Here is a 22,457-nt window from a genome sequence, read left to right as displayed (position 1 = left end):
GGCCCTCGCCGGCCCCGGGGCTCGAACCCGGACCTTCTTGCTGTGAGGCGACAGCGCTAACCACTACACCACCGTGCCACCCCGTATATTTCAATACAAGTATATTTAATGTGTTTCAGAGTTTCCCTTTAAGGGTTCTTTGAATGAAGCTTCTTCTGGAGAAGTTCTTAAAGGTTCTACAACAGTTTCCTGATCGGAAACCTACAACTATACATATAAGACTCCTTCAGGAACCCTTTTTCTAAGCGTCTACATCACAGGGATGAAGAACGTTCATGTGTCAAACTGACCCTCAGGATTATCATTAACGTTAACGAAATACGGTGTAGGAGAAGTCACAAAAGCTTTGCGCACAGATTTAATGTAATTCTGTTTCAGCCTGATTTTATAAAGACAGTAAGACCAAAGTTGACCTACAGTGTGCGTCAAGTTTATTTGTATCGCGCTTTTAACAATAGATGCTGTTGCAAAGCAGCTTTACAGAAAATTAAAGACTTGAAACATGAGCTAATTTTATCCCTAATCTATCCCCAGTGATGAAGCCTGTGGCGACAGTGGCAAGGAAAAACTCCCTCAGACGACATGAGGAAGAGAGGAACCGGACTCAAAAGGGAACCCATCCTCATTTGGGCAACAACAGACAGCCTGACTATAACATTAACAGTTTAACATGAAGACAGCTTCGTTGATGTTATAAACTCTTCATTGATGGAAACTTGAGTGCAAAACTGTTCATGACAACTGCAGTCCTAAAGTTAGCAAGTCAACTGTAGTCCTCAGCCATAAAAGCATTACTGTAAGAGTCCAGAGCGTCTTCCAAGTGTGACTTTTGACTGTCCGTATGAGGCCATCCTCCACAGGAGCGATGCGATGAGACTCCAGCTAGACGTAGGGCGTCAGGATGGATCGGGCAGGTCCGAGGAGCAGAAGAGGTGGTGTTTCAGGATCGACATGTAACTCAGAGAGAGAAAACACAGGCTGTTAGGTTTGCCCAATGTCACCTAATGAGTACGTACAAGCAAGGACTTCTCTTGAGAAATGAAGCATGCCATTTCTCTTCGTAACCTGCCCAGAAATAATTAATGTAGCTCTTTGCTCTGTTTATCCATGTTTTTTCTGAGCAAAAGCAATGTCCAGATCAGAACTCACCACTTGTTAGATTATGAACTGTCCAAGCACGATGGATTGCAGCACAGGGTTCGGGTTCGGCTCAGGACGGGCGGCGAATTAGCTGATTAGTTGAATCATGTGTTCTAGAGCAGAGTTGACAAACCTGGCCTTATATCACTCCTATAACACTAGATGGTAGCAGAAGGATTATATCCCAGAACAGATTTAAGGAACACCAGCATGACTTTTCTTTCTTGGGTCTTCCTGGGAACGTGAGTAGGGGAGAGCGGGGTAAGATGAGCCAGAGGGTAAGATGAGCCACCCCCTGTTTCTAAGAAACAGTAAACAAATGTGACCATGTGACTACATTCAAAGGGGGGCGGGACCATTTACTTACACTTGTGGAGAGGAGCACCACATGTCAAACTAGGTGAGGGAGATATTTATAAAAATGTGTTTTTGTGCTTTCTAAGTCAATTCCATGTTTGTCCACAGTGAAGATGATTTAGAGAAGACAAAAGTAGAATAATATTTAGACACATTAGGGTTAAGTTAGTGGCTTTCTAAGCTATGATATGAATGCTAATAAAAATAATTTTGATTAGCCTAATCCCCTTTATTAGCATTTTTCTACAAAATGGTGGCCACGGGGTAAGATGAGCCATTAGATGTGGGGCAAGTTGAGCCACTGGCTCAACTTACCCCATTGGTGGCTGAGCTTACCCAATATGGATGACACTTAAGTTTTCACATTTACTGGTCATATATGACAACATTTTATATATATATATATATATGTGTGTGACATCAGATGAGGAAGACCAGTTGTTAGATGTGGGGGATTATGTTGTGGCAAAATTCACAGGGAAGAAGAAAGTGCATTTCTTCATTGGCCAGATAATCAAATTGGATGTCTTCGAAATAGAGGCAAGATTTGTCAAAAGAAGCCGGTCATGCCATGGCTCTGCAAGAAAGCCGACCTTTGTCTTCAAAGAGAAAGATAAGGCTGTCCTGTCAAGACAGGATATTGTGAAAAAATTGCCCCGCCCCTTTACTGTTGGGGGGACAGCACGGAGGGAGAGGCAAATGGTGTTCCCTTGCAATTTGAACGCTTGGAACATTGAATAATGATGAAATTATTATGGATGGAATGATTGCTGCATGTTTTAACCTACTGAAAGAAATAAGATTTTTTGGCACTGTTCTACTGTTTTAATAATTTCTATAATATAGTACATCTCTCATTCCCTCTCTAACCATCCCTCTTTCTATCTATCTATGCATATCTCTCTCTCTATCCATCTATCTATCCCTCCCTATCCCATCTCGTTCTATCACCTCTTTTCATCTCCCCTTCTCTATGCAACGGCCCTATCCCCCACTTGATTGACTTGACTTGATTCACTGATTGCATTTCTAATAATAAAAGTTGTTTACTTTGTTAACCTAACATGTTTTGTGTTGGCTCAGTTTACCCCACACAGTGGCTCATCTTACCCCGTGCATGGGGTAAGTTGAGCCACTTGACATTTTTTTTCAAGAGGTAATATCACTCTAACCATAAGAGCTTATCAATTATTTTTTGCTCAGATAGTAACAGTACACTTTGAAATTTGGTATGGTGTGTAGACTGGAAGCAAAAATGGCTTTAACATGTAGTTATGATGAAAAATGTAAAAAGTGGCTCATCTTACCCCGCTCTCCCCTATTGAGTAGTTTTATGCTGCAGTTAAACACAAAAACCTCTTTGAGAACTTTGTCTGTGTAAGAGCTGTTTATAATCCTGAGGATTTGTAAGTAAATGTTAAAATTCTGCACTTTCTCGGTGAAATTAAGGATCCAAATGACCTACAGATGCAGATGAAAGTGGATTCTTCAACAACATGTGGTTAAACACTTAATGTACCGTCCTGCTCTGTGTCATCTTTAAATATCCCACGTTCAAGCCTTGTTATGCTCATGGGCTCTGTTCTGCCTCTTTCATGTCGACATCGTCTTCTATACATATGGAGAGTTTGAGAGTCATGAAATGTAAAACATGCGATGGAAACCATATGGGTTTCCAACAAAAGAAAGTAAACAAGTGCTGGAACTTAACAACAAAAGCCTAAATAAAATTCACCTTAAAGCAGCCAAACCTTTGTTTCATCGTTAGAGAAATGTCAGAGCTCTGAAAAAAGCTAATGAAAATCACAAAACCATACTGGAGACTAACAGGGTAGGCCTGACCAATCGTGTGTGTGTGTGAGGGGTATGTCAAAGTAAATGCAGAATAAAAGAACGCAAGACCTGTGTTGTGTTCCATCAGAAATAAATCAGACGTTGGACTTTTTGTTTAATGAACAACGTGTTGCTTAATTTTTACACACTGTGAAATCACAGAATCAGGTTTCATGTGGTTCAAAAAAACAAACAACTGAACACACATTTGCACATTTCCACATCGTGCGGGTGACTATGCTTCCTGACGGTGACGGATGGAAATCTGTGTGGATTTTAAGTGGGACTGTCCTTCGTTGCGCTTCCCTTGGACTCCTTTCCTGCGAGCTTGGCTCTGGATGCATTTTCCATTCAGGTTGACATCTCCACAAGCGCTGAACCACCAGCCTCCTTAAACAGAACCACACACAAAATGTAAGTATCTTGTGCTTCTCAGAGATCCTGTTTATTTGCACGATGAAGAACCTCGCTGAAAGATCGTATGTACGTTTTGTCCCATGCATCACTCTGAGTGAGCCTTATTTATTAATCACAGAGTAAAAGTGTGTGTCCAAACTGAACTAAAGAAGTTTTACGTACGCGAGTATGTTCAAAACCACCAATCAGCTGCTGGAATTACATTGAGCCCTGCCCACAAAACTCCATAAAAGGAAAAAGCACAAAAGAGACCTGACAAATACAACCCCAGTTCCAAAAAAGTCGGGACGCCGTGTAAGCTGTAAATAAAAAACCGAATGCGATAATTTGCAAATCATTTAAAATAGAACAAAGACAGCATATCAAATGTTGAAACTGAGAACTTTTATTGTTTTTTTTTGAAAAACATGCGCTCATTTTGAATTTGATGTCAGCAGCACGGTTCAGAAAAAGTTGGGACGGGGGCAACAAAAGACTGAAAAAGTTGTGTAATGTTAAAACAAACGAATTAGTTTCATTGGCAACAGGTCAGCAAGATGATTGGGTATAAAAAGACCCTCCCAGAGAGGCGGAGTCTCTCACAAGTAAAGATGGGGAGGGGCGGCACGGTGGTGTAGTGGTTAGCACAGTCGCTTCACAGCAAGAAGGTTCTGGGTTCGAGCCCAGCGGCCGGCGAGGGCCTTTCTGTGCGGAGTTTGCATGTTCTCCCCATGTCCGCGTGGGTTTCCTCCGGGTGCTCCGGTTTCCCCCACAGTCCAAAGACATGCAGTAGGTTAACATGGAGTGGCCTCGGGGTGAAGTGCCCTTGAGCGAGGTACCGAACCCCTGACTGCTCCCTGGGTGCTGTAGTGTGGCTGCCCACTATTGAGTGTGTGTGTGTGTTCACTGCTTCAGATGGGTTAAATGCAGAGGATGAATCTCACTGTGCTTGAAGTGACAAATAAAGGTTTCTTCTTTCTTCACCATTCTGTGAAAGACTACATGGAGAAACAGTGCAACAATTTAAGAATAACGTTCCTCAATGTAAAACTGCAAAGAATTTGTGGATCACATCATCTATGGTCCATAATATCATTAAAAGATTGAGAGAATCTGGAGAAATCTCTGTATGCAAGAGACAAGGCTGAAAACTGACACTGGATGCCTGTGATCTTCAGGCCCTCAGGAGACACTGCATTAAAAGCAGACATGTGTCTGTAGTGGAAATCACTGTATGGGCTCAGGAACACTTCAGAAAACCATCGTCTGTGAAAACACTTCATTACTGCATCCACAAACGCAAGTTAAAACCAGATATAAACAATATCCAGAAACCCCGCCCCCTTCTCTGGGCCCGAGCTCTTTTACGATGGACTGAGGCGAAGTGGAAAACTGTCCCGAGGTCTGACGAATCTCATCTCATCTCATCTCTAGCCGCTTTATCCTTCTACAGGGTCGCAGGCAAGCTGGAGCCTATCCCAGCTGACTACGGGCGAAAGGCGGGGTACACCCTGGACAAGTCGCCAGGTCATCACAGGGCTGACACATAGACACAGACAACCATTCACACTCGCATTCACACCTACGCTCAATTTAGAGTCACCAGTTAACCTAACCTGCATGTCTTTGGACTGTGGGGGAAACCGGAGCACCCGGAGGAAACCCACGCGGACGCGGGGAGAACATGCAAACTCCGCACAGAAAGGCCCTCGCCGGCCCTGGGGCTCGAACCCAGGACCTTCTTGCTGTGAGGCGACAGCACTAACCACTACACCACCGTGCCGCCCCGTCTGACGAATCAAAAGTAGAAATTCTCTTTAGAAATCATGGACCCCACGTCCTCCAGGCTAAAGAGGAGACGGACCATCCGGCTTATCAGTGCACAGTTTAAAAGCAGCATGTGATGGTATGAGGGGGGCGTTAGTGCACATGACATGGGTACCTTGTACATCTGGGAAGGCGTCATTAATGCTGAATGATATAAACACGTTTCAGAGCAATATACTGCCATCCAGACTAAATGTTTTTCAGGGAAGGCCTTCCTTCTTTCAGCAAGACAACGCCAAACCGCTTTCTGCACGTATTAACTGCATGGCTCTGTAGTAAAAGAGTCCAGATACTAAACTGGCCTGCTGCAGTCCAGCCCTGCCTCCCATTTAAAATATTTGGCGCGTTATGAAACGCAAACTATGACAAAGGAGACCCCGAACTGTTGAGCAGCTGAAATTGTATATCAGGCAAGAATGGGACATCATTTCTCTTTCAGATCTACAGCAGTTGGTCTCCTCAGTTCCCAAACGTTTACAGAATGTTGTTAAAAGTAGAGGTGATGCAACACAGTGGTAAACACGCCCCTGTCCCAACTTTTCTGAAACGTGTTGCTGATATCAAATTCAAAATGAGCATATATTTTTCAAAAAACAATAAAAGTGCTCAGTTTCAACATGTACGTAATATGTTGTCTTTGTACTATTTTCAATGAAATATCGGGTTTCCATGATTTGCAAATCACCACATTCTGTTTTTATTTATGTTTTACACAGCATCCCAACTTTTTTGGAACTGGGGTTGTAAATGGTGAAAGAGCATGGCGTGCACTCAATCTTCCGGTAATGCAGCTCGGCTACTGCACGGTGCGACGGCTGCCACAGGTACACAAGATCTCTTCTTCTTTTTAGAGGGTGCCATTACTTTTGTCCTGATTTGAAGATCTATTCTGATTCATCTTGATTTACAGATGTTTTTAGAATTGCATTTTTTTTTAAGTTGTAAAAAATGTTCCTAAAATTAGATTGCAGCTGAAAAACGTGAGCTTTGAACGTGACCGTGTAATCCGTATATAAAATCACAGCAGCTCATTCGCAGTTTGTTACACAACAGGACAGTTATACAAACTCAGAAGCCAAATGCAGGATATGAACTTCTTCCCCAACGAGCTACGTTTCCTTGAACATCACAACTCTTGTGTAAATGTTCCTGTGAAATATTTATGAATACGTCAAGTCGTATCCAACGAGGCCTGTTTATTAGTACGCACAATGTTTGAATGTACTGTAAGTTCTGTACCTGTATAATCATGAGCACAGTTTGGGTCTTTGAGTCCATTTCCATCGTTGTGATCTTTAGTGGAGAACCTCAGTCTTGTCGGGACGTCCATATCTATGGTCGGATCTCCTGTCCTGAGGTGGACGGTGTAGTTGGAGTCAGGGCCCTCCAGCATGTACTGGAGCTCCATTGAATGTGCATTCTGTTTCCAGTCCTCCATCTGAATGCGCAGGAGAGAGCCGCCCTGCTGGGTGATGGAGAAGATCTTCCTCAGACCAAGCCAGAACTCACCTGCAGAGCACAATTAGGAACACCAAACGCAGCAATATCACTGCAACTGCAGTTTTTGGTCAAGTTTCACGTTGGGTAACAGTTTCCTACATTACCCACAATGCCATTCAACTACCTGTTGACAGTGGTGCAGTGCGATGCAGCAGCGCTTTAGTGCTGTTGTCGGTCTTTCATCTCTACACTCTGCTCAAACAGACCAGCTTCCCAAGCTTCAGCTTTCACACTAAAATCTCCATCAACACCTTCGCGCTTATCATCCTGTACGTCTCTAACCAGCTGAGCCGAGTCTGTGCTGTAACCCTGCGAGTTTGTTTCATTCTGGGTCTTTGCTCGACAGGTCTGTGACTTCTACTTCTCATTTAGAAGAAGCTGAACGTGGAAACCAAGTTTTGCACGGTCACTTCATAGCAAGAAGGTTCTGGGTTCGAGCCCAGTGGCCGACGAGGGCCTTTCTATGTGGGAGTTTGCATGTTCTCGCCGTGTCCGCGTGGGTTTCCTCCGGGTGCTCCGGTTTCCCCCGCAGTCCAAAGACGTGCAGGTTAGGTTAACATGGAGCAGCAGTGGCCTGAGGTTGGGCTGAAGTGCCCTTGAGCAAGGCACCGAACCCCTAACTGCTCCCCGGGCGCTGTAGCATAGCTGCCCACTGCTTGGGGTGTGTGTGTGTTCACTGCTTCAGATGAGGAGGGATTTCACTGTGCTTAAGTGTACGTGTGGGGGAAGCCATAGCCTAATGGTTAGAGAAGCAACTTTGGGACCAACAGGTCACCGGTTTGATTCCCTGGACCAGTGGGAATGACTGAAGTGCCCTTAGGCAAGGCACACAAGCCCCGGTTGCTCCCTAGGCTGCTCTGGGTACGTTGTATGTCCAAATAGTAAATCCCCCATGACATCACAATAATGAAAATGCAGCAGGTTATAACTTTTAAAAAGTACACTTCCATCACTTTCCTAGGGAACTAAAGGAGGCGTGTGTTAAAGGAGGGTGAAAAAGCACGAGTTATACCTGAGGTATACTGCACAGTGGAGCACTGAATATTACAATCAGTTATTGCATTTTGGCATCAATTCATAGTTGGTCGATGCGAGCTCTCAGAACTGTGCTTCAGCCTGCCTCTGCCATCGCAATGGGTTAAACTCTCATTGGTGTATTTTTAGTTTCAAGGAGCACCAACATTCCAGATACATAACTCACTCTTGAAGTCTCCGAATCCATCCTCATAACTTTGCCAGGACTGGTTAAAATCAACAGAGCCATCATGTCTGCGCTGAATAAGCGTGAACGCTCCCTCTGTGGGGAGCAGAGCTCATGTTATCAGGACGTCAACCTACACCCATTAAAGTTCAGAAGATTTCAGAATTTTATCTGGAGTTACACTAGGAGTAGAAAATAGTGTGTGTGTGTTCTTACCCTCCGTGAATTCACAGTACACAAGGAAAGGTTCGGATCCATTTGGCTTAATGGGATACAGGCCATTGGTTTTCTCTCCACTGCTGAAGACCTCACCACAGTCTCCGGGGAAATCTACACAACAATCGTTCACACATTCAGTCCAAAGAATTACTAAAACACTCGAAAGCCCATGTCGCTGGAGTCCGTGTCTCACCACTTGAAAAGCTTCCGTCATGGGAATAGTTGGACAGATATTCCGACATGCTGTAGCTTTCAGCATCCCAACTAAACTTAGGCAGAGTTTCCTGAAGTCTGGCAGAGTTTAGCTAGAAATGAAGTGACAATGTCGTATCAGATGTCTTGGATTGTACTGATGTAAAAGATATACATAACACAAGTGGACAAAAAACCACTACCTTATTCTCCAGGCTTTTGATCTTGTTTTTCTGGTCAGTTAAGTGCTCATTTTGCTCCTTCACCACCTTCAGCAGCTCTGAGATACTCCCATCTTGGGCTTGGATCACCTCCTGGGTTGATATCATTTCATATAACTGATCACCTTATCAGTTCTGTTTTTTTTTTTTTGCTCCCAATCATCTAAAACAACGATATCGGTTCATTTATAACTGATTGTCCCGGAGTGAGCCTCTGCACCCTACAGCTGGGGTCAAGTGTTTTTTAAAATCCATTTTCTCCCAATTTGCCAATTCTCTCTCATTTGACCCACAACAGCTACCGAACTGAGGAGGGTAAAGGTCAACATGTGCTTCCTCTGTAACACGTGAAGCCACCGCATCTTTTCAAATTGCTGCTCATGCTGTGTCACAGAGCAGCAAAACACACTCGGTGGAGTGGAGCGTGCTATCTGCCCTCTTCCACATACCTCACAGGGCTCAGAGATGGCCATGTTTGGCTACCGTCCCTGTGATTGACAGAGGACAGAGTAATGCCCCTCCCACCTAGAGAGCACACTCTTGGTCTCCTGACCACAGAAGACTGAGGCACCCAGACACGTTTTTCTGTTGCACCGTTTTGGAGGCCAGGATCAAGGTTTGAGGATCCAATTGGAATAACGTGAGAAAAAGAAGATACAAATCTCCTTCCATGCTGCAAATGTGAGGCTCCCACAGAGGTTAGTGTGAGTTTATTGTTGTGTTTGTAAATGCACAGGAGGCGACTGGCGGGACTGTTGTGTAAGTACAGAGTGCTTGTTTTACTGGGACGTAACTAAACGCGGAGGAATATAAACTTTGAAATAAGCCCAAATAATCTTACTGTGAGTGCTGAAATTTCTGCAACCTGATCTGCTGAGAGGAGACCTTCAGAAAGTCCACTCAGTTTCTTCTCGAGCTCTCCAACCTGATTCCACAGCTGGATTCTCTCCCTCATGATGTCCTCTACTTTCGAGTCCATCTCCAGAGACAGGCTCCTGATCTCCTCGTTACTTGCTTTGAGCACCACAGTGCTCTTCTTCAGTTCCTGTTCTTTGTCTTTGATCTCGCCGGCCAGCACAGAAAGCTGGTTGAAGGACTTATCAAAAATGTTGAGCTTTTGCAAGATATCGCTAATCTGGCCTTTTGTCTTTTGCACAAAGTCCCTCAGGTTTTTACCGAGCTGCAGTAGGCCATTAGCAATAAGCTGGACTTCATCCAGGGCCACGAAAGCTGACTGACTCTCTGATGGAGACAGGTTTGGCTCCTCAGTGTCCTTTGCTGTTGGGAAAGCATTGATTGATAAAATAAATAACGGTAGCAAAGCCAGCTTCATGGTCACACGCTTCACCACACTCAGATGAGCGAGCATCGGTGGTGTTGAAGATCTTTCAGCCCTTTATGTCCAACGAAGCCCAGAGTCCATTTATATTTGTCCTGTTACAGAAGGGTTGATCATTAAACAGAAGAAACTGATGTGCCTTTGGTTTACAGAAATGAATAGGACAGGAACACAAAGACTCAGAAAATATTTTAGATTTTGATATTTTCTGGCAGTTGTAGATAAAGTTAGCCTTAATAATAATAATGGTTTAATATCAGAGTTTCTACAAATATGGGTCTTCACCTGATATAAAACTAAATATACATACTCTGCTAATATTAAAAATCCTAAATATTAATTGTTAACTTTATAATACTACAACCCCAATTCCAAAAAAGTTGGGACAAAGTACAAATTGTAAATAAAAACGGAATGCAATAATTTACAAATCTCAAAAACTGATATTGTATTCACAATAGAACATAGACAACATATCAAATGTCGAAAGTGAGACATTTTGAAATTTCATGCCAAATATCGGCTCATTTGAAATTTCATGACAGCAACACATCTCAAAAAAGTTGGGACAGGGGCAATAAGAGGCTGGAAAAGTTAAAGGGACAAAAAAGGAACAGCTGGAGGACCAAATTGCAACTCATTAGGTCAATTGGCAATAGGTCATTAACATGACTGGGTATAAAAAGAGCATCTTGGAGTGGCAGCGGCTCTCAGAAGTAAAGATGGGAAGAGGATCACCAATCCCCCTAATTCTGCACCGACAAATAGTGGAGCAATATCAGAAAGGAGTTCGACAGTGTAAAATTGCAAAGAGTTTGAACATATCATCATCTACAGTGCATAATATCATCAAAAGATTCAGAGAATCTGGAAGAATCTCTCTGCGTAAGGGTCAAGGCCGGAAAACCATACTGGGTGCCCGTGATCTTCGGGCCCTTAGACGGCACTGCATCACATACAGGCATGCTTCTGTATTGGAAATCACAAAATGGGCTCAGGAATATTTCCAGAGAACATTATCTGTGAACACAATTCACAGTGCCATCCGCCGCTGCCAGCTAAAACTCTATAGTTCAAAGAAGAAGCCGTATCTAAACACGATCCAGAAGCGCAGACGTCTTCTCTGGGCCAAGGCTCGTTTAAAATGGACTGTGGCAAAGTGGAAAACTGTTCTGTGGTCAGACGAATCAAAATTTGAAGTTCTTTATGGAAATCAGTGTCATTCGGACTAAAGAGGAGAAGGACGACCCGAGTTGTTGTCAGCGCTCAGTTCAGAAGCCTGCATCTCTGATGGTATGGGGTTGCATTAGTGCGTGTGGCATGGGCAGCTTACACATCTGGAAAGACACCATCAATGCTGAAAGGTATATCCAGGTTCTAGAGCAACATATGCTCCCATCCAGACGACGTCTCTTTCAGGGAAGACCTTGCATTTTCCAACATGACAATGCCAAACCACATACTGCATCAATTACAGCATCATGGCTGCGTAGAAGAAGGGTCCGGGTACTGAACTGGCCAGCCTGCAGTCCAGATCTTTCACCCATAGAAAACATTTGGCGCATCATAAAACGGAAGATACGACAAAAAAGACCTAAGACAGTTGAGCAACTAGAATCCTACATTAGACAAGAATGGGTTAACATTCCTATCCCTAAACTTGAGCAACTTGTCTCCTCAGTCCCCAGACGTTTACAGACTGTTGTAAAGAGAAAAGGGGATGTCTCACAGTGGGAAACATGGCCTTGTCCCAACTTTTTTGAGATGTGTTGTTGTCATGGAATTTAAAATCACTTAATTTTTCTCTTTAAATGATACATTTTCTCAGTTTAAACATTTGATATGTCATCTATGTTCTATTCTGAATCAAATATGGAATTTTGAAACTTCCACATCATTGCATTCCATTTTTATTTACAATTTGTACTTTGTCCCAACTTTTTTGGAATCGGGGTTGTAAATAAAAAAGATGAGAAAATGTCCTAGCCTGAGACAGTGTTGTAGTCGAGTCACTAAACCTCGAGTCTGGGTCCAGTCTCAAGTCCCCAGCGTTTGAGTCCGAGTCAAGTCCAAAACCCTAACTGCACCGTGTGACGGTGTCTGTTTTAGCGCCATTAACATTAGTTTGTTCCTGAACAGGTGAATGTGCTTCTCTTAATCAGGGAGTGTGAAGTATTCTGTCAGAGACGGATGTGAGTGCACAAGGTGTGTTTATTAATACAAGCGAAGACAAACAATCCAGAACGGCAGGTAAAACGGGCGATAGGTCGAGCGAGGCACAAACAGGCTATCGTAGACTCGGCAGAATCAAAGACGAGAAACAGGAAATCAAAGAAGGAAATAAGGCTCGGTAATGTGTCAGCAATGCAACTCAATACTTCGCAAAGTAAGTAAGTGTTTTTTCACAGTTTTTATATCAGCGTGCTGATCGCGCCTTAATCCTGTGCAGGTGCGAGTCGTTTACGGCACGCGAGAGTCTATCTAATGCGCAGGTGTGCATTACACTCTTACACAAAATTAGTACAAAAATTAATGTAGATATTTATATCTTATGCCAAATTATTATGGAATGTTACAAAAAGTAAAGAAAAAAAATCGGAGTCCTCGTCTTCAGTTTATGAGTCCGAATGCAGTTTATGCAAGAGTCCGAGTCGAGTCACGAGTCCTTAAAATTAGGCACGAGTCAGACTCGAGTACTACAAACCTGGCCTGAGATACCAAAAAAAAAAAACCCTTTACTTATAATACTAAATATTGGAGATGTATGAAAAATAAGTCAAATTTAAAATTTGAGCAGTACTACGATACTAATAGTGAGACAAAGTGAAGGAATTACATGATATATAATTTACCGACACTACCGTTCAAAAGTTTTGGGTCACCCAGACAATTTAGTGTTTTCCATGAAAAGTCACACTTTTATTTCCCACCATAAGTTGTAAAATGAATAGAAAATATAGTCGAGACATTTTTCTGGCCATTTTGAGCATTTAATCGACCCCACAAATGTGATGCTCCAGAAACTCAATCTGCTCAAAGGAAGGTCAGTTTTATAGCTTCTCTAAAGAGCTCAACTGTTTTCAGCTGTGCTAACATGATTGTACAAGGGTTTTCTAATCATCCATTAGCCTTCTGAGGCAATGAGCAAACACATTGTACCATTAGAACACTGGAGTGAGAGTTGCTGGAAATGGGCCTCTATACACCTATGGAGATATTGCACCAAAAACCAGACATTTGCAGCTAGAATAGTCATTTACCACATTAGCAATGTATAGAGTGGATTTCTGATTAGTTTAAAGTGATCTTCACTGAAAAGAACAGTGCTTTTCTTTCAAAAATAAATAAGGACATTTCAAAGTGACCCCAAACTTTTGGACGGTAGTGTAATTGAGAAACAAAAAGTGTAAAATGCTCAATTGGCCTTTCAGCAATTAAGAACTGTAGCGTATTCCTGGTTAACACGCCTTAACACACATCACTTGTGTTAGAACAGTTGTTTAGCTTAATTCATTATTTTATTTCACAAATCTGACCGCGTTTGTGGAATTACTGTATATATTCTAGTACTGTGAAAAAGTCTTAGACGCGACATTTTTATATAAAATCTGTTTTCACGCCTGCTGCATTTACATGTCCGAAAAGAAAACGTTAATTTACAGAAAAGAGATTTTAGGTAAGTAGTACTTGTGTGTTTGTAGTTAAACATGAAGTGATGGAATGTTGAGAACTCTAAATAAAAGTGACCATTTAACTTTTGTTCCGAGTAAGAAGATGCAGCGCTCCACGACGTCCGATATCTCAGTGTGAGTCCTGCTGCTTCGCCCGGAGGATGCGTGTGTTGGTGTTTTGCCTTTCTGTAGGACTGTAAGTTTGCTGATCATGCTGGAAGCTGGATGGTATAATCAGATGTAAGGATCTGTTCTTGTAATCAGATCTTTTAAAGAATATATCAGAAAGATAGCAAAGACTTTATATGCAGAGGAATATTTAGTGTGCTTAAGAGCAAGATCATAACACGCACTGAAAGCCTTTTAGATCCAAAGTCTTACAGTAAGTAAACACTTCAGAAAATACCCGACGGACTTTTCCAGGATATTTTTCCATGAGATGATGCAACATGTCATTTGGTTTTCTTCCTGCCACGGTTTCAGTGGCAGTGCGCCTTCCGAAAATTGAGGGTTAGCGTGTTCTCTAATGTGCTGTGGTCACTCTGACAGCAGAAACCTCTGACGACTGCTTTGACTTCTCGACAAAAACAGAACCAGAGCATCTCTCCATTTTGTGTTTAAAAATGGCTGGATATAGGTCTGTAACTAATCCTTTTTGTGCATTAAATATACAAATAGCCTCTGTTTAATTTTCTCATACGAGTCAATATTTTTCTTTTAAACGAGGAAAGCCATGTACACTGCAAAAAATAAAAATCTTAGGAAGTTTGTCTATTTTCAAGTCAAAACATCGAGCCACCCTTATTATAAGACATAATTGCCCAACAAGCAAAACCTCATTTAGCTAGAAAGGCTAGTTTTTAGACAGTCCATCTTGAAAATCTTTAAAGGCCCCATGGCATGGTGGTTTGTTGATGCTTTAAACGGGCTCGTGGAGGTTTCCGGATGTTCTATCCGCAGCCTTTCTCGAAATGAACCCTCGGCACGTAGATATAGCCTCCTGGGAGAAAGCCCCATTTCAGCGCTTTTCCCAGTGCGTCGTTTTGCTAATGAGAAGCAGGAGGCGGGGAAGGGTAGAGGGTGGGGGCGGGTCTTATCATTAATATTCATGACATGTAAACGTGTTACCTCTGATTGGCTAACAGCACTGTGACGCTACCTCCAGTGGGTCAGAACAAGCGGATGTGGGTGTCTGACTATGGCGAGAGAGAAGGAACAAACCACGAAGGGAAAAATATCACGCGCTGACGTCATTAAGGTGCGACGCAAGGAAATAAAATAAATTCAACAAATGTTTGGGTTTTTACTGAACAAACAAATAAAATGAACGAGTGACCTTAAAAAAAAAGAATGTGGGTGTCTTTGTAAAAACTGTTTTGATTGGCTATTATAACAGAGCATGCTGCATGCTTTTTGGTTTTGTAGCGCAGAGTACTACCACCCACAGAGGTAGCAGTAGGGGTTTGGTGCAGTGTGGATTGGGTGGCAGTCGAAGGCAGGGGCCTCGACGACCTGATCCCCGGACACAGCGGCTGGCTGTTGGGACATGGAATGTCACTTTGCTGGGGGGCAAAGAGCCTGAGCTTGTGCGGGAGGTTGAGAGGTACCGGCTAGAGATAGTCGGGCTCACCTCCACGCACAGCTTGGGCTCTGGAACCCAGCTCCTCGAGAGGGGCTGGACTTTCCACTTCTTTGGAGTCGCCTGTGGTGAGCGGCGGCGGGCTGGTGTGGGCTTGCTTATAGCTCCCCAGCTCAGCCGCCATGTGTTGGAGTTTACCCCAGTGAACGAGAGGGTCGCCTCTCTGCGCCTTCGGATTGGGGAGAGGGCTCTTGCTGTTGTTTGTGCCTATGGGCCAAATGGCAGTATAGAGTATCCGGCCTTCTTGGAGTCCCTGGGAGAGGTACTGAGGGGTGCTCAGACTGGGGACTCCATTGTGCTACTGGGGGACTTCAATGCTCATGTGGGCGACGACAGTGACACCTGGAGGGGCGTGGTTGGGAGGAACGGCCTCCCCGATCTGAACCCGAGTGGTGTTTTGTTATTGGACTTCTGTGCTAGTCACGGTTTGTCCATAACGAACACCATGTTCGAGCATAGGGGTGTCCATAAGTGCATGTGGCACCAGGACACCTTAGGTCGGAGGTCGATGATCGACTTTGTAGTCGTTTCATCTGATCTCCGGCCCTATGTCTTGGACACTCGGGTGAAGAGAGGGGCTGAGCTGTCAACTGATCACCACCTGGTGGTGAGTTGGATCCGCTGGCGGAGGAGGAAGCTGGACAGACCTGGCAGGCCCAAACGTATGGTGAGGGTTTGCTTGGTACGGACCCAGGCTTCAGTGACAGTTGATGTGCAAAACCTGCCCTGTACTGTCCCAAGTTGTGGAAACATTCCTCAGGAAAATGCTTCCGACAAACATACACCATCTTAGGTAGACTCGACGGCGTATTATTGGAGTAAATAAAATTAAGCCACTGCGTCTTCAGGGGCTCTCCCGTCGGCAGTAAAAAGAGACTCTTTTCTGTGTCGTCACATCCATGTACAGCGCAACTTCCATGTTTGGTGGCAACTTTTGAGCTGGGCGGGCAATCCATACAGTGGGTGGGAATCCAGAGGGGGGGCGTGGGGATCATCTCCCTTGCTGACGTAGGCAAGGGAAGAGTTTATCAACGCGCCATTCTCAAATGTTGGGCATAGTTTGGTTTACACATTATGAAATTTCTAGCCACTGGGGTGACTTAAGAAGGTCAGAGGAACTCATTTTAACGTTAAAAAACCTCAAAGTGAAAATTTCATGCCATGGGACCTTTAATGTCTTGAAAAAGTCTTATTTGGAGCACCTTTGAAAATAAAACAAGTTTTTTTTAAAACAAGTAAGTACATTTTGGACATTTGTCAAATGCGGTTCATCTTGTTTCAAGAAAAAAAAAACAAAGTATGCTCGTTTTGGGAATAAATGAACTTTACTGAAATCTTTGAATCTTTCATTACAATCCAACTCCACCTTACAGATCCTAAGTTTACTGCGACTGTTTTCTCAGTCATTCAGAGTGAGCTCCTTCTAGATGCTCTACAGACTCTAGACCAGACAAGTGCCTTCAAAAAGCCTATGAGTGAGTGGAGGTGTTTTAGTGAGGGCTTTTTGGAATGCTGGGAGTTAAGTTCAGTGGGGTTTTTGTGCCTGATCTTGTAAACCCCTCGTACACATGAATAGTCAGTGCCCCCAAAATGCACTGTTGCTTTGGCATTGTGTAAGCACTGTAAGTGAAAATGCGTAGACTTTTTTATTTATTTATTTATTTATTGGTGCCTGAGGTCCTGGGGAAGTGGAACCTTAAGAGATGTTTTAATGTTTGAATGTTGAAATGGGAAAAAAAAAAAACTTGTTGCAATGCTACACGTGTTGTCAACTTGATTCAAGATAGTCTCTGGTCTCATATCTAGAGTATTTGTGACCCCTCACCGAATCCAGGGACGCATGTCGGCCGAAACGAATCTGAGATCATCACAAAAGAAGCTTTTTTTTTTTTTTCTTCGAAATTTGTGATTTTGGTTTTTTTCCATCATGTGCAAGTTGAGATCTTGAAGAATGCAATCAGTATTTCAGATAATAGATTGTTTTGTTGGAAAAGCATACATTTTTTGTGACAAATTGTCTCGTTTTTGTCAGGACTGTAGCCTGCTGGGGGGTGTGGGTAAATTACCATATGGGCCATTCACATGCTGATTTAAGTCTTTTGTTTTTTTTTTCCACGAATCAGCTGTATGATACGAGCTGAGCTCGTGGCTACTTAACTGCATGCAGGCGTGTGATTTCACTATGGAATGAGGAAGCTAAACAGAGCGCAGAGGAGCTGAAACACCGCGAAGCAAACAGACGCACGGTATTTACATCGGAGATCACCATTTCTAGCAAAAAAAAAAACGCAACCTCGTTTTCCAGATTGAATGGAATACTTGAATGATCGGATGATACATGGACCGTTCTAGGATTACATTCCATCGGAGGCATTGGTGTGTGCAAGGCGCCGTTTCTCTTTCTGATGGGGTGAGTTTATTAATCTAAGGCTGTGTGGTTATTTTTGCATGTAACGGAGAGTGTTGTGGTTTGGTTAAGCCTAGGTCACAACCGGACGTACGATTTTTTGGCCGTGTGATTTTTGGCGTTTCCCAAATCGCTGCGTTTTTTTTTTGTTCACGGAGAAAGACGTGCGTTGGCCGTAAGTTTGTCTTGCAACCTGAAAAAAACGTAAGCGCCCGTAGAGTTTGTTTGACATGACAAAGAACCTCTGCAGCCGGTCTGCGGCTCGAAAATCAGCATGTCACACGCGCGCTCTCGTGCGTTTCACACGCGCGCTCTCCGTGTGTTTCTTGCGTTTTTTTTGCGTGTTGACCGGCTGTAGGAGCACGGTACGGCCGGTTGTGACCGAGGCTTTACATGAAACTAGCGTTGTGTTAGTTGTGTCATCATCATGCTATCTTTCTTTCTTACGGTGTGAGTAATTTTTCAACCACAAAACGTTAAAGTATACTTTAGGACTTATTTTTGTACTTCATAATTGTGTTGGGCATACTTTGCATGGAAGGAAAATTGACGTAGTGATCTTTGTTTACATGAAAGTAGCATCGTGCTAGCTCGTAGGGGGTAGGGCTTTCCTTAATGTCATGCAGATGAGCACCATTATGTGCCCGCCCTGCACCCAGAGTAGCTGAGATGGAAAAGGGCGATTTTCTCCCTTTTCTGTTTTAAGAGGTATACACTTTCAAAAGGCCACACATTCTTCAAATATTGTCAGATCTCCACATGGAAGGCATCATTGGAAAGCTTAGAAACTGGACTTTCTGAATCTGTCAATAACTCAAAATGCCCCCGGGCCGACATGTGTCCCTGGATTCCGTGATCTGCCACATTTTACTAATTACAGGTCACAAAAGGAGAATCTTTTAAGCTAGCAATGCTTAGTTGTAGAATTTAACAATCCTAATATTAGTATATTTATCTTAAATTCAGTTTTTACTGCTAAGACTTTGTCATGAATTTAAATGAAATACCCTTAAAATGAAATAAATAAAAATGACTCGAATGGCTAAATGTAAGAAGTACGATCTTGTTATAAGAACTATTTTGATTATTTTGAGTTAATCAGATCTCGCGTAATAAGTTCCCCAATCTTATTTTGGAATAATTTCATCTAAAAACAGGTTAGATTTTTCATCTTACTTTAAGAAATCTTACCAAGTCAAATTTGACTAGTTCCATTGGCAGATTTTTTTCACCTGATTCAAGCAAATATGCTTTGTTTTAATCTTTTATTTCTTATGTTTGAAAGGCCATGTTTTGCAGTGTAGTGTAAAGGGGAGCACGAGGCCTGGGATTAGTCCTGTTTGCTTGTTTGTGTTCGTGCCATAAAGTCAAGCCTGTTCTTGTGAGTCTCTGCTCTTATTTACATTCTATAGAAAGTTGATTTTGGAAAGTAATAGGGTTCAGTTTCATGACTTCAGCGCCGCTCACAGAAAGCCCAAGGTTAAATGTTAACCCAGAACAGAGGCAGTAACTGCAAACATAACCTTATACCTCATCTGTGTCTTTATTTACGCTGGGCCAGGAGTGGACTCGTTCAGTTCTGTGGGTTGACTGGAGATCTTTAGTTCGTTATTGGCTGCAGATTGTACTGTATGTCAGGCAGCTTATAAAACAAACACTTTAGAAAGGACTACGGCTGAATTCTGGAACAGCCGAAAAATGACACCGTGCACTACAATAAGGCATAAATATATTCACCAACATTAGGGTGCATCAGTTGCCCTGACTTTCATAAAATCTGATGCATTTTTGTTCGGGTGTTCCTTTTCACCAATAAAGACATCCTGTGAAATTTTTTGACCATATTCAAAAGTCTAATGGTGGCACCATGAGGGTCATTTTTTTGCCAAAAAACTCTTATTTTATGTTTTCACGTAAGGTTTGAATCACAATTGATTTCTTGTGAGCCAGAGATCATGTTAAGAACCTTTGCAAGGGATTGAGAAGCATTAATGTGATTCATAATACATTTGTATTGTTTAAAAGTAGTTGAAGAATGATTCAATGCACAGCTAAAACTCAAACTGTGCTTGATAATATATTTAGAATATGGACTAAAAATGTGTATCTAAGATATTTGGTATACTCTATAACAGGGCTTTTCAAAGTGTGGGGCGCGCCTCCCCTAGGGGGCGCCAGAGTTCTTCGGAGGGGGCGCAACGTGAGGAAAAATAAACCAGAATAAGTTACTATTGCGGACATTTAGCGAACTTCAGCTAGCCTTTACGAGAGACAAAATGGATCGATTTTTAGTACCTAAAGCTACAGTGAGTGAGGAGACAGAGTCTGGGCCAAGCGAAAAAAAAAAAGAAGGAAGTCTGACCACGATTATTTAAAGTTTGGATTTTCATGGACTGGATCTGAAGATGCTCCACTGCCACAGTGTGTTGTCTGCCAAGAGGTGCTAGCTAACGATGCTATGAGATGTTTAAAATGTGTAAAACAAGATGTTTTAAAAAAAGCACAGATGTTTAAAATGTGTAAAAGAAAAAAATTAAAATATGTACAACAACCTTTTTTTTTTTTTTTTAAGATTTTTTGGGCTTTTTTCACCTTTATTGGATAGGACAGTGTAGAGACAGGAAATGAGCAGGAGAGAGAGAGACGGGGAGGGATCGGGAAATGACCTCGGGTCGGAATCGAACCCGGGTCCCTGGATTTATGGTGTGGCGCCTTATCCACCTGAGCCATGACAACCTTTTTTTTTTTTTTTTTAAATACGAATGGAACATTAAGTATAGCAACAACAAAAATTGTAAGGGGGGGGGGGCGCTGTTGTTTATTTGCTCTCGGGGGGGCCCGACTCTCCCACACTTTGAAAACCCCTGCTCTATAAGGTGCCATAATGTTTCATGAAAAGTGATCGAAATTTTGTCATAAAAGTCATAAAATAGCAGCTTTTTCCATAACTTTGAGCTCCTGGTGCCACCATTAAACTTTTGAATTTTGTCAAAATATTTCACCCAGCGTGTTTTCTTACCAAAAGGAACATAAAAACAAAAACGCATCATGATCGGAGGAACTTTTCATGTTTAGGGGGAAACTGATGCACCCTAACCAACATTACATGGAAGTGATTTTCTTGCCTTAGTGTCTATTTGCAAAGACTGTGTTGTGTAAGAAGCCAGTTTCCAACTTTCCGAAACTCAAGTGTGAGTTTCGGAAAGTTGCACACGAGTGAAACATCCATAAGCAGCCGTATCAGCTCAGAACAGAGTTTTAAAGTGTTTCAATGAGTTTTGTTGAGCCAGGTGAGATGTCTCGCAGTAGTGTTTCTGTAACGTGTGTGGTTGTTATTTAATTACACGTTTTTTGGATTGGCGATCATTCCTACACAACCATACGCAATCAAATGTCCAGTGACATTCACTCTGATTATATTACTAAATGTGAAAGAGAATTAAATGATATTGGCTGGCGTTGAGTGGTCTATCAGATATATATTCCATTCAGCGAGCGTGATACTGAATGAGTCAAAGACGAGGAGCTGAATGGAATAAATCTGATAGACCTGAAAAAAGCCATTATTATTATTATTCGTACACATTTGATGTAACAATTATAGATTTTACAAAAGCTTAAGAACTTACCAGTGCTCATTCTGATCCAATGTAATTCCGTCAATCCAAAGTTCTAACAATAAAAATGGTCCAAGTTCAAAAAGCCCTGTTTTTCTCTTGTAAATATGCGTGAAGAATATCTAATGAAGTTTTGGTAGCCTTTCAGGTGTTCAACACGTCTTTCTCTCTCAAAATCTTCTGGATTTAACGAAGCAAACCTGGCGGCCATTTTTGTTTGCAAATTGTCACAGTTGCTCGCTAGCACGGACGTTTTCGACTGTTAATGTCATAGTCATGTTGTCTGTTGTTGCCCGGATGGGGATGGGTTCCGTTTTGGGTCTGGTTCCTCTCGAGGTTTCTTCCTCATGTTGTCTGGGGGAGTTCTTCCTTGCCGCCGTCGCCGCGGGCGTGCTCGTTGGGGATGGGATCGGCTCGTGTTTTGAGTCGTTCGGATTCTGTTCAAATAAACTTGACGTTTTATATCTCCGACGTGTGACATCATGTTGTCTTGACAACCATGCGATATCATAAATCATATCCAACGCTTATTCTCCATTTTGTAGAGTGATGTAATACACGCAAGATAAGCGATATACTAACAATATTGCATGCTATCAAATCAAATGAATGAAACCCGCTAGAAGGGAAAAGGTGTCCTGTATGAATAATAATACTCTTTTTTTTTATTTGTTTTTTTTAAATAGCTTGTAAAAATATCTTAACTCTGATATGATACGACAAAGTGGCGTCTCGATACAATACGTTTTCCAAACAGCTAAAATAAACATTGCCTAAACGTCAATTAAAACATTCATTGTTATAAAATTAATCGTGAACTTTAATAAGGACGCAGTGTTTGTGTGATCCATTCAGACAGAACAGCGAAATGAAACGTGGTTCATTGAACATTAACACT

General features: G+C 42.5%; 1 protein-coding gene across 1 annotated transcript; it reads right to left on the bottom strand.

Moving 5' to 3' along the window:
* Positions 1–3,565: 3,565 nt before the first annotated feature.
* LOC132891311 (angiopoietin-related protein 3-like) lies at positions 3,566–10,255 on the bottom strand. Its single transcript, XM_060928813.1, has 7 exons — positions 9,728–10,255; positions 8,869–8,979; positions 8,667–8,778; positions 8,471–8,584; positions 8,255–8,350; positions 6,793–7,062; positions 3,566–3,720 (listed from the first exon to the last, which is right to left on the bottom strand). The coding sequence occupies exons 1-7, from the start codon at positions 10,253–10,255 to the stop codon at positions 3,566–3,568; spliced, it is 1,386 nt and encodes a 461-aa protein (XP_060784796.1).
* Between the last annotated feature and the right edge of the window lie 12,202 nt (positions 10,256–22,457).

The sequence above is a fragment of the Neoarius graeffei genome, chromosome 1, assembly GCF_027579695.1.
Source record: "Neoarius graeffei isolate fNeoGra1 chromosome 1, fNeoGra1.pri, whole genome shotgun sequence".
NCBI lineage: Eukaryota > Metazoa > Chordata > Actinopteri > Siluriformes > Ariidae > Neoarius > Neoarius graeffei.
Note: the sequence above shows the minus strand (reverse complement) of the source record. Positions and strands in the feature narration are given on the sequence as shown.

What these genes read in the sequence shown, in the direction of transcription:
- LOC132891311 (XM_060928813.1), bottom strand. Translation starts at nt 10,255, where the DNA reads ATGCTCGCTCATCTGAGTGTGGTGAAGCGTGTGACCATGAAGCTGGCT. An exon ending in CAGAAATTTCAGCACTCACA is followed by an intron (nt 8,980 to 9,727) that starts GTAAGATTATTT and finishes ATATCAACCCAG; the next exon opens with GAGGTGATCCAAGCCCAAGA. An exon ending in GTACTGTGAATTCACGGAGG is followed by an intron (nt 8,351 to 8,470) that starts GTAAGAACACAC and finishes TGCTCCCCACAG; the next exon opens with AGGGAGCGTTCACGCTTATT.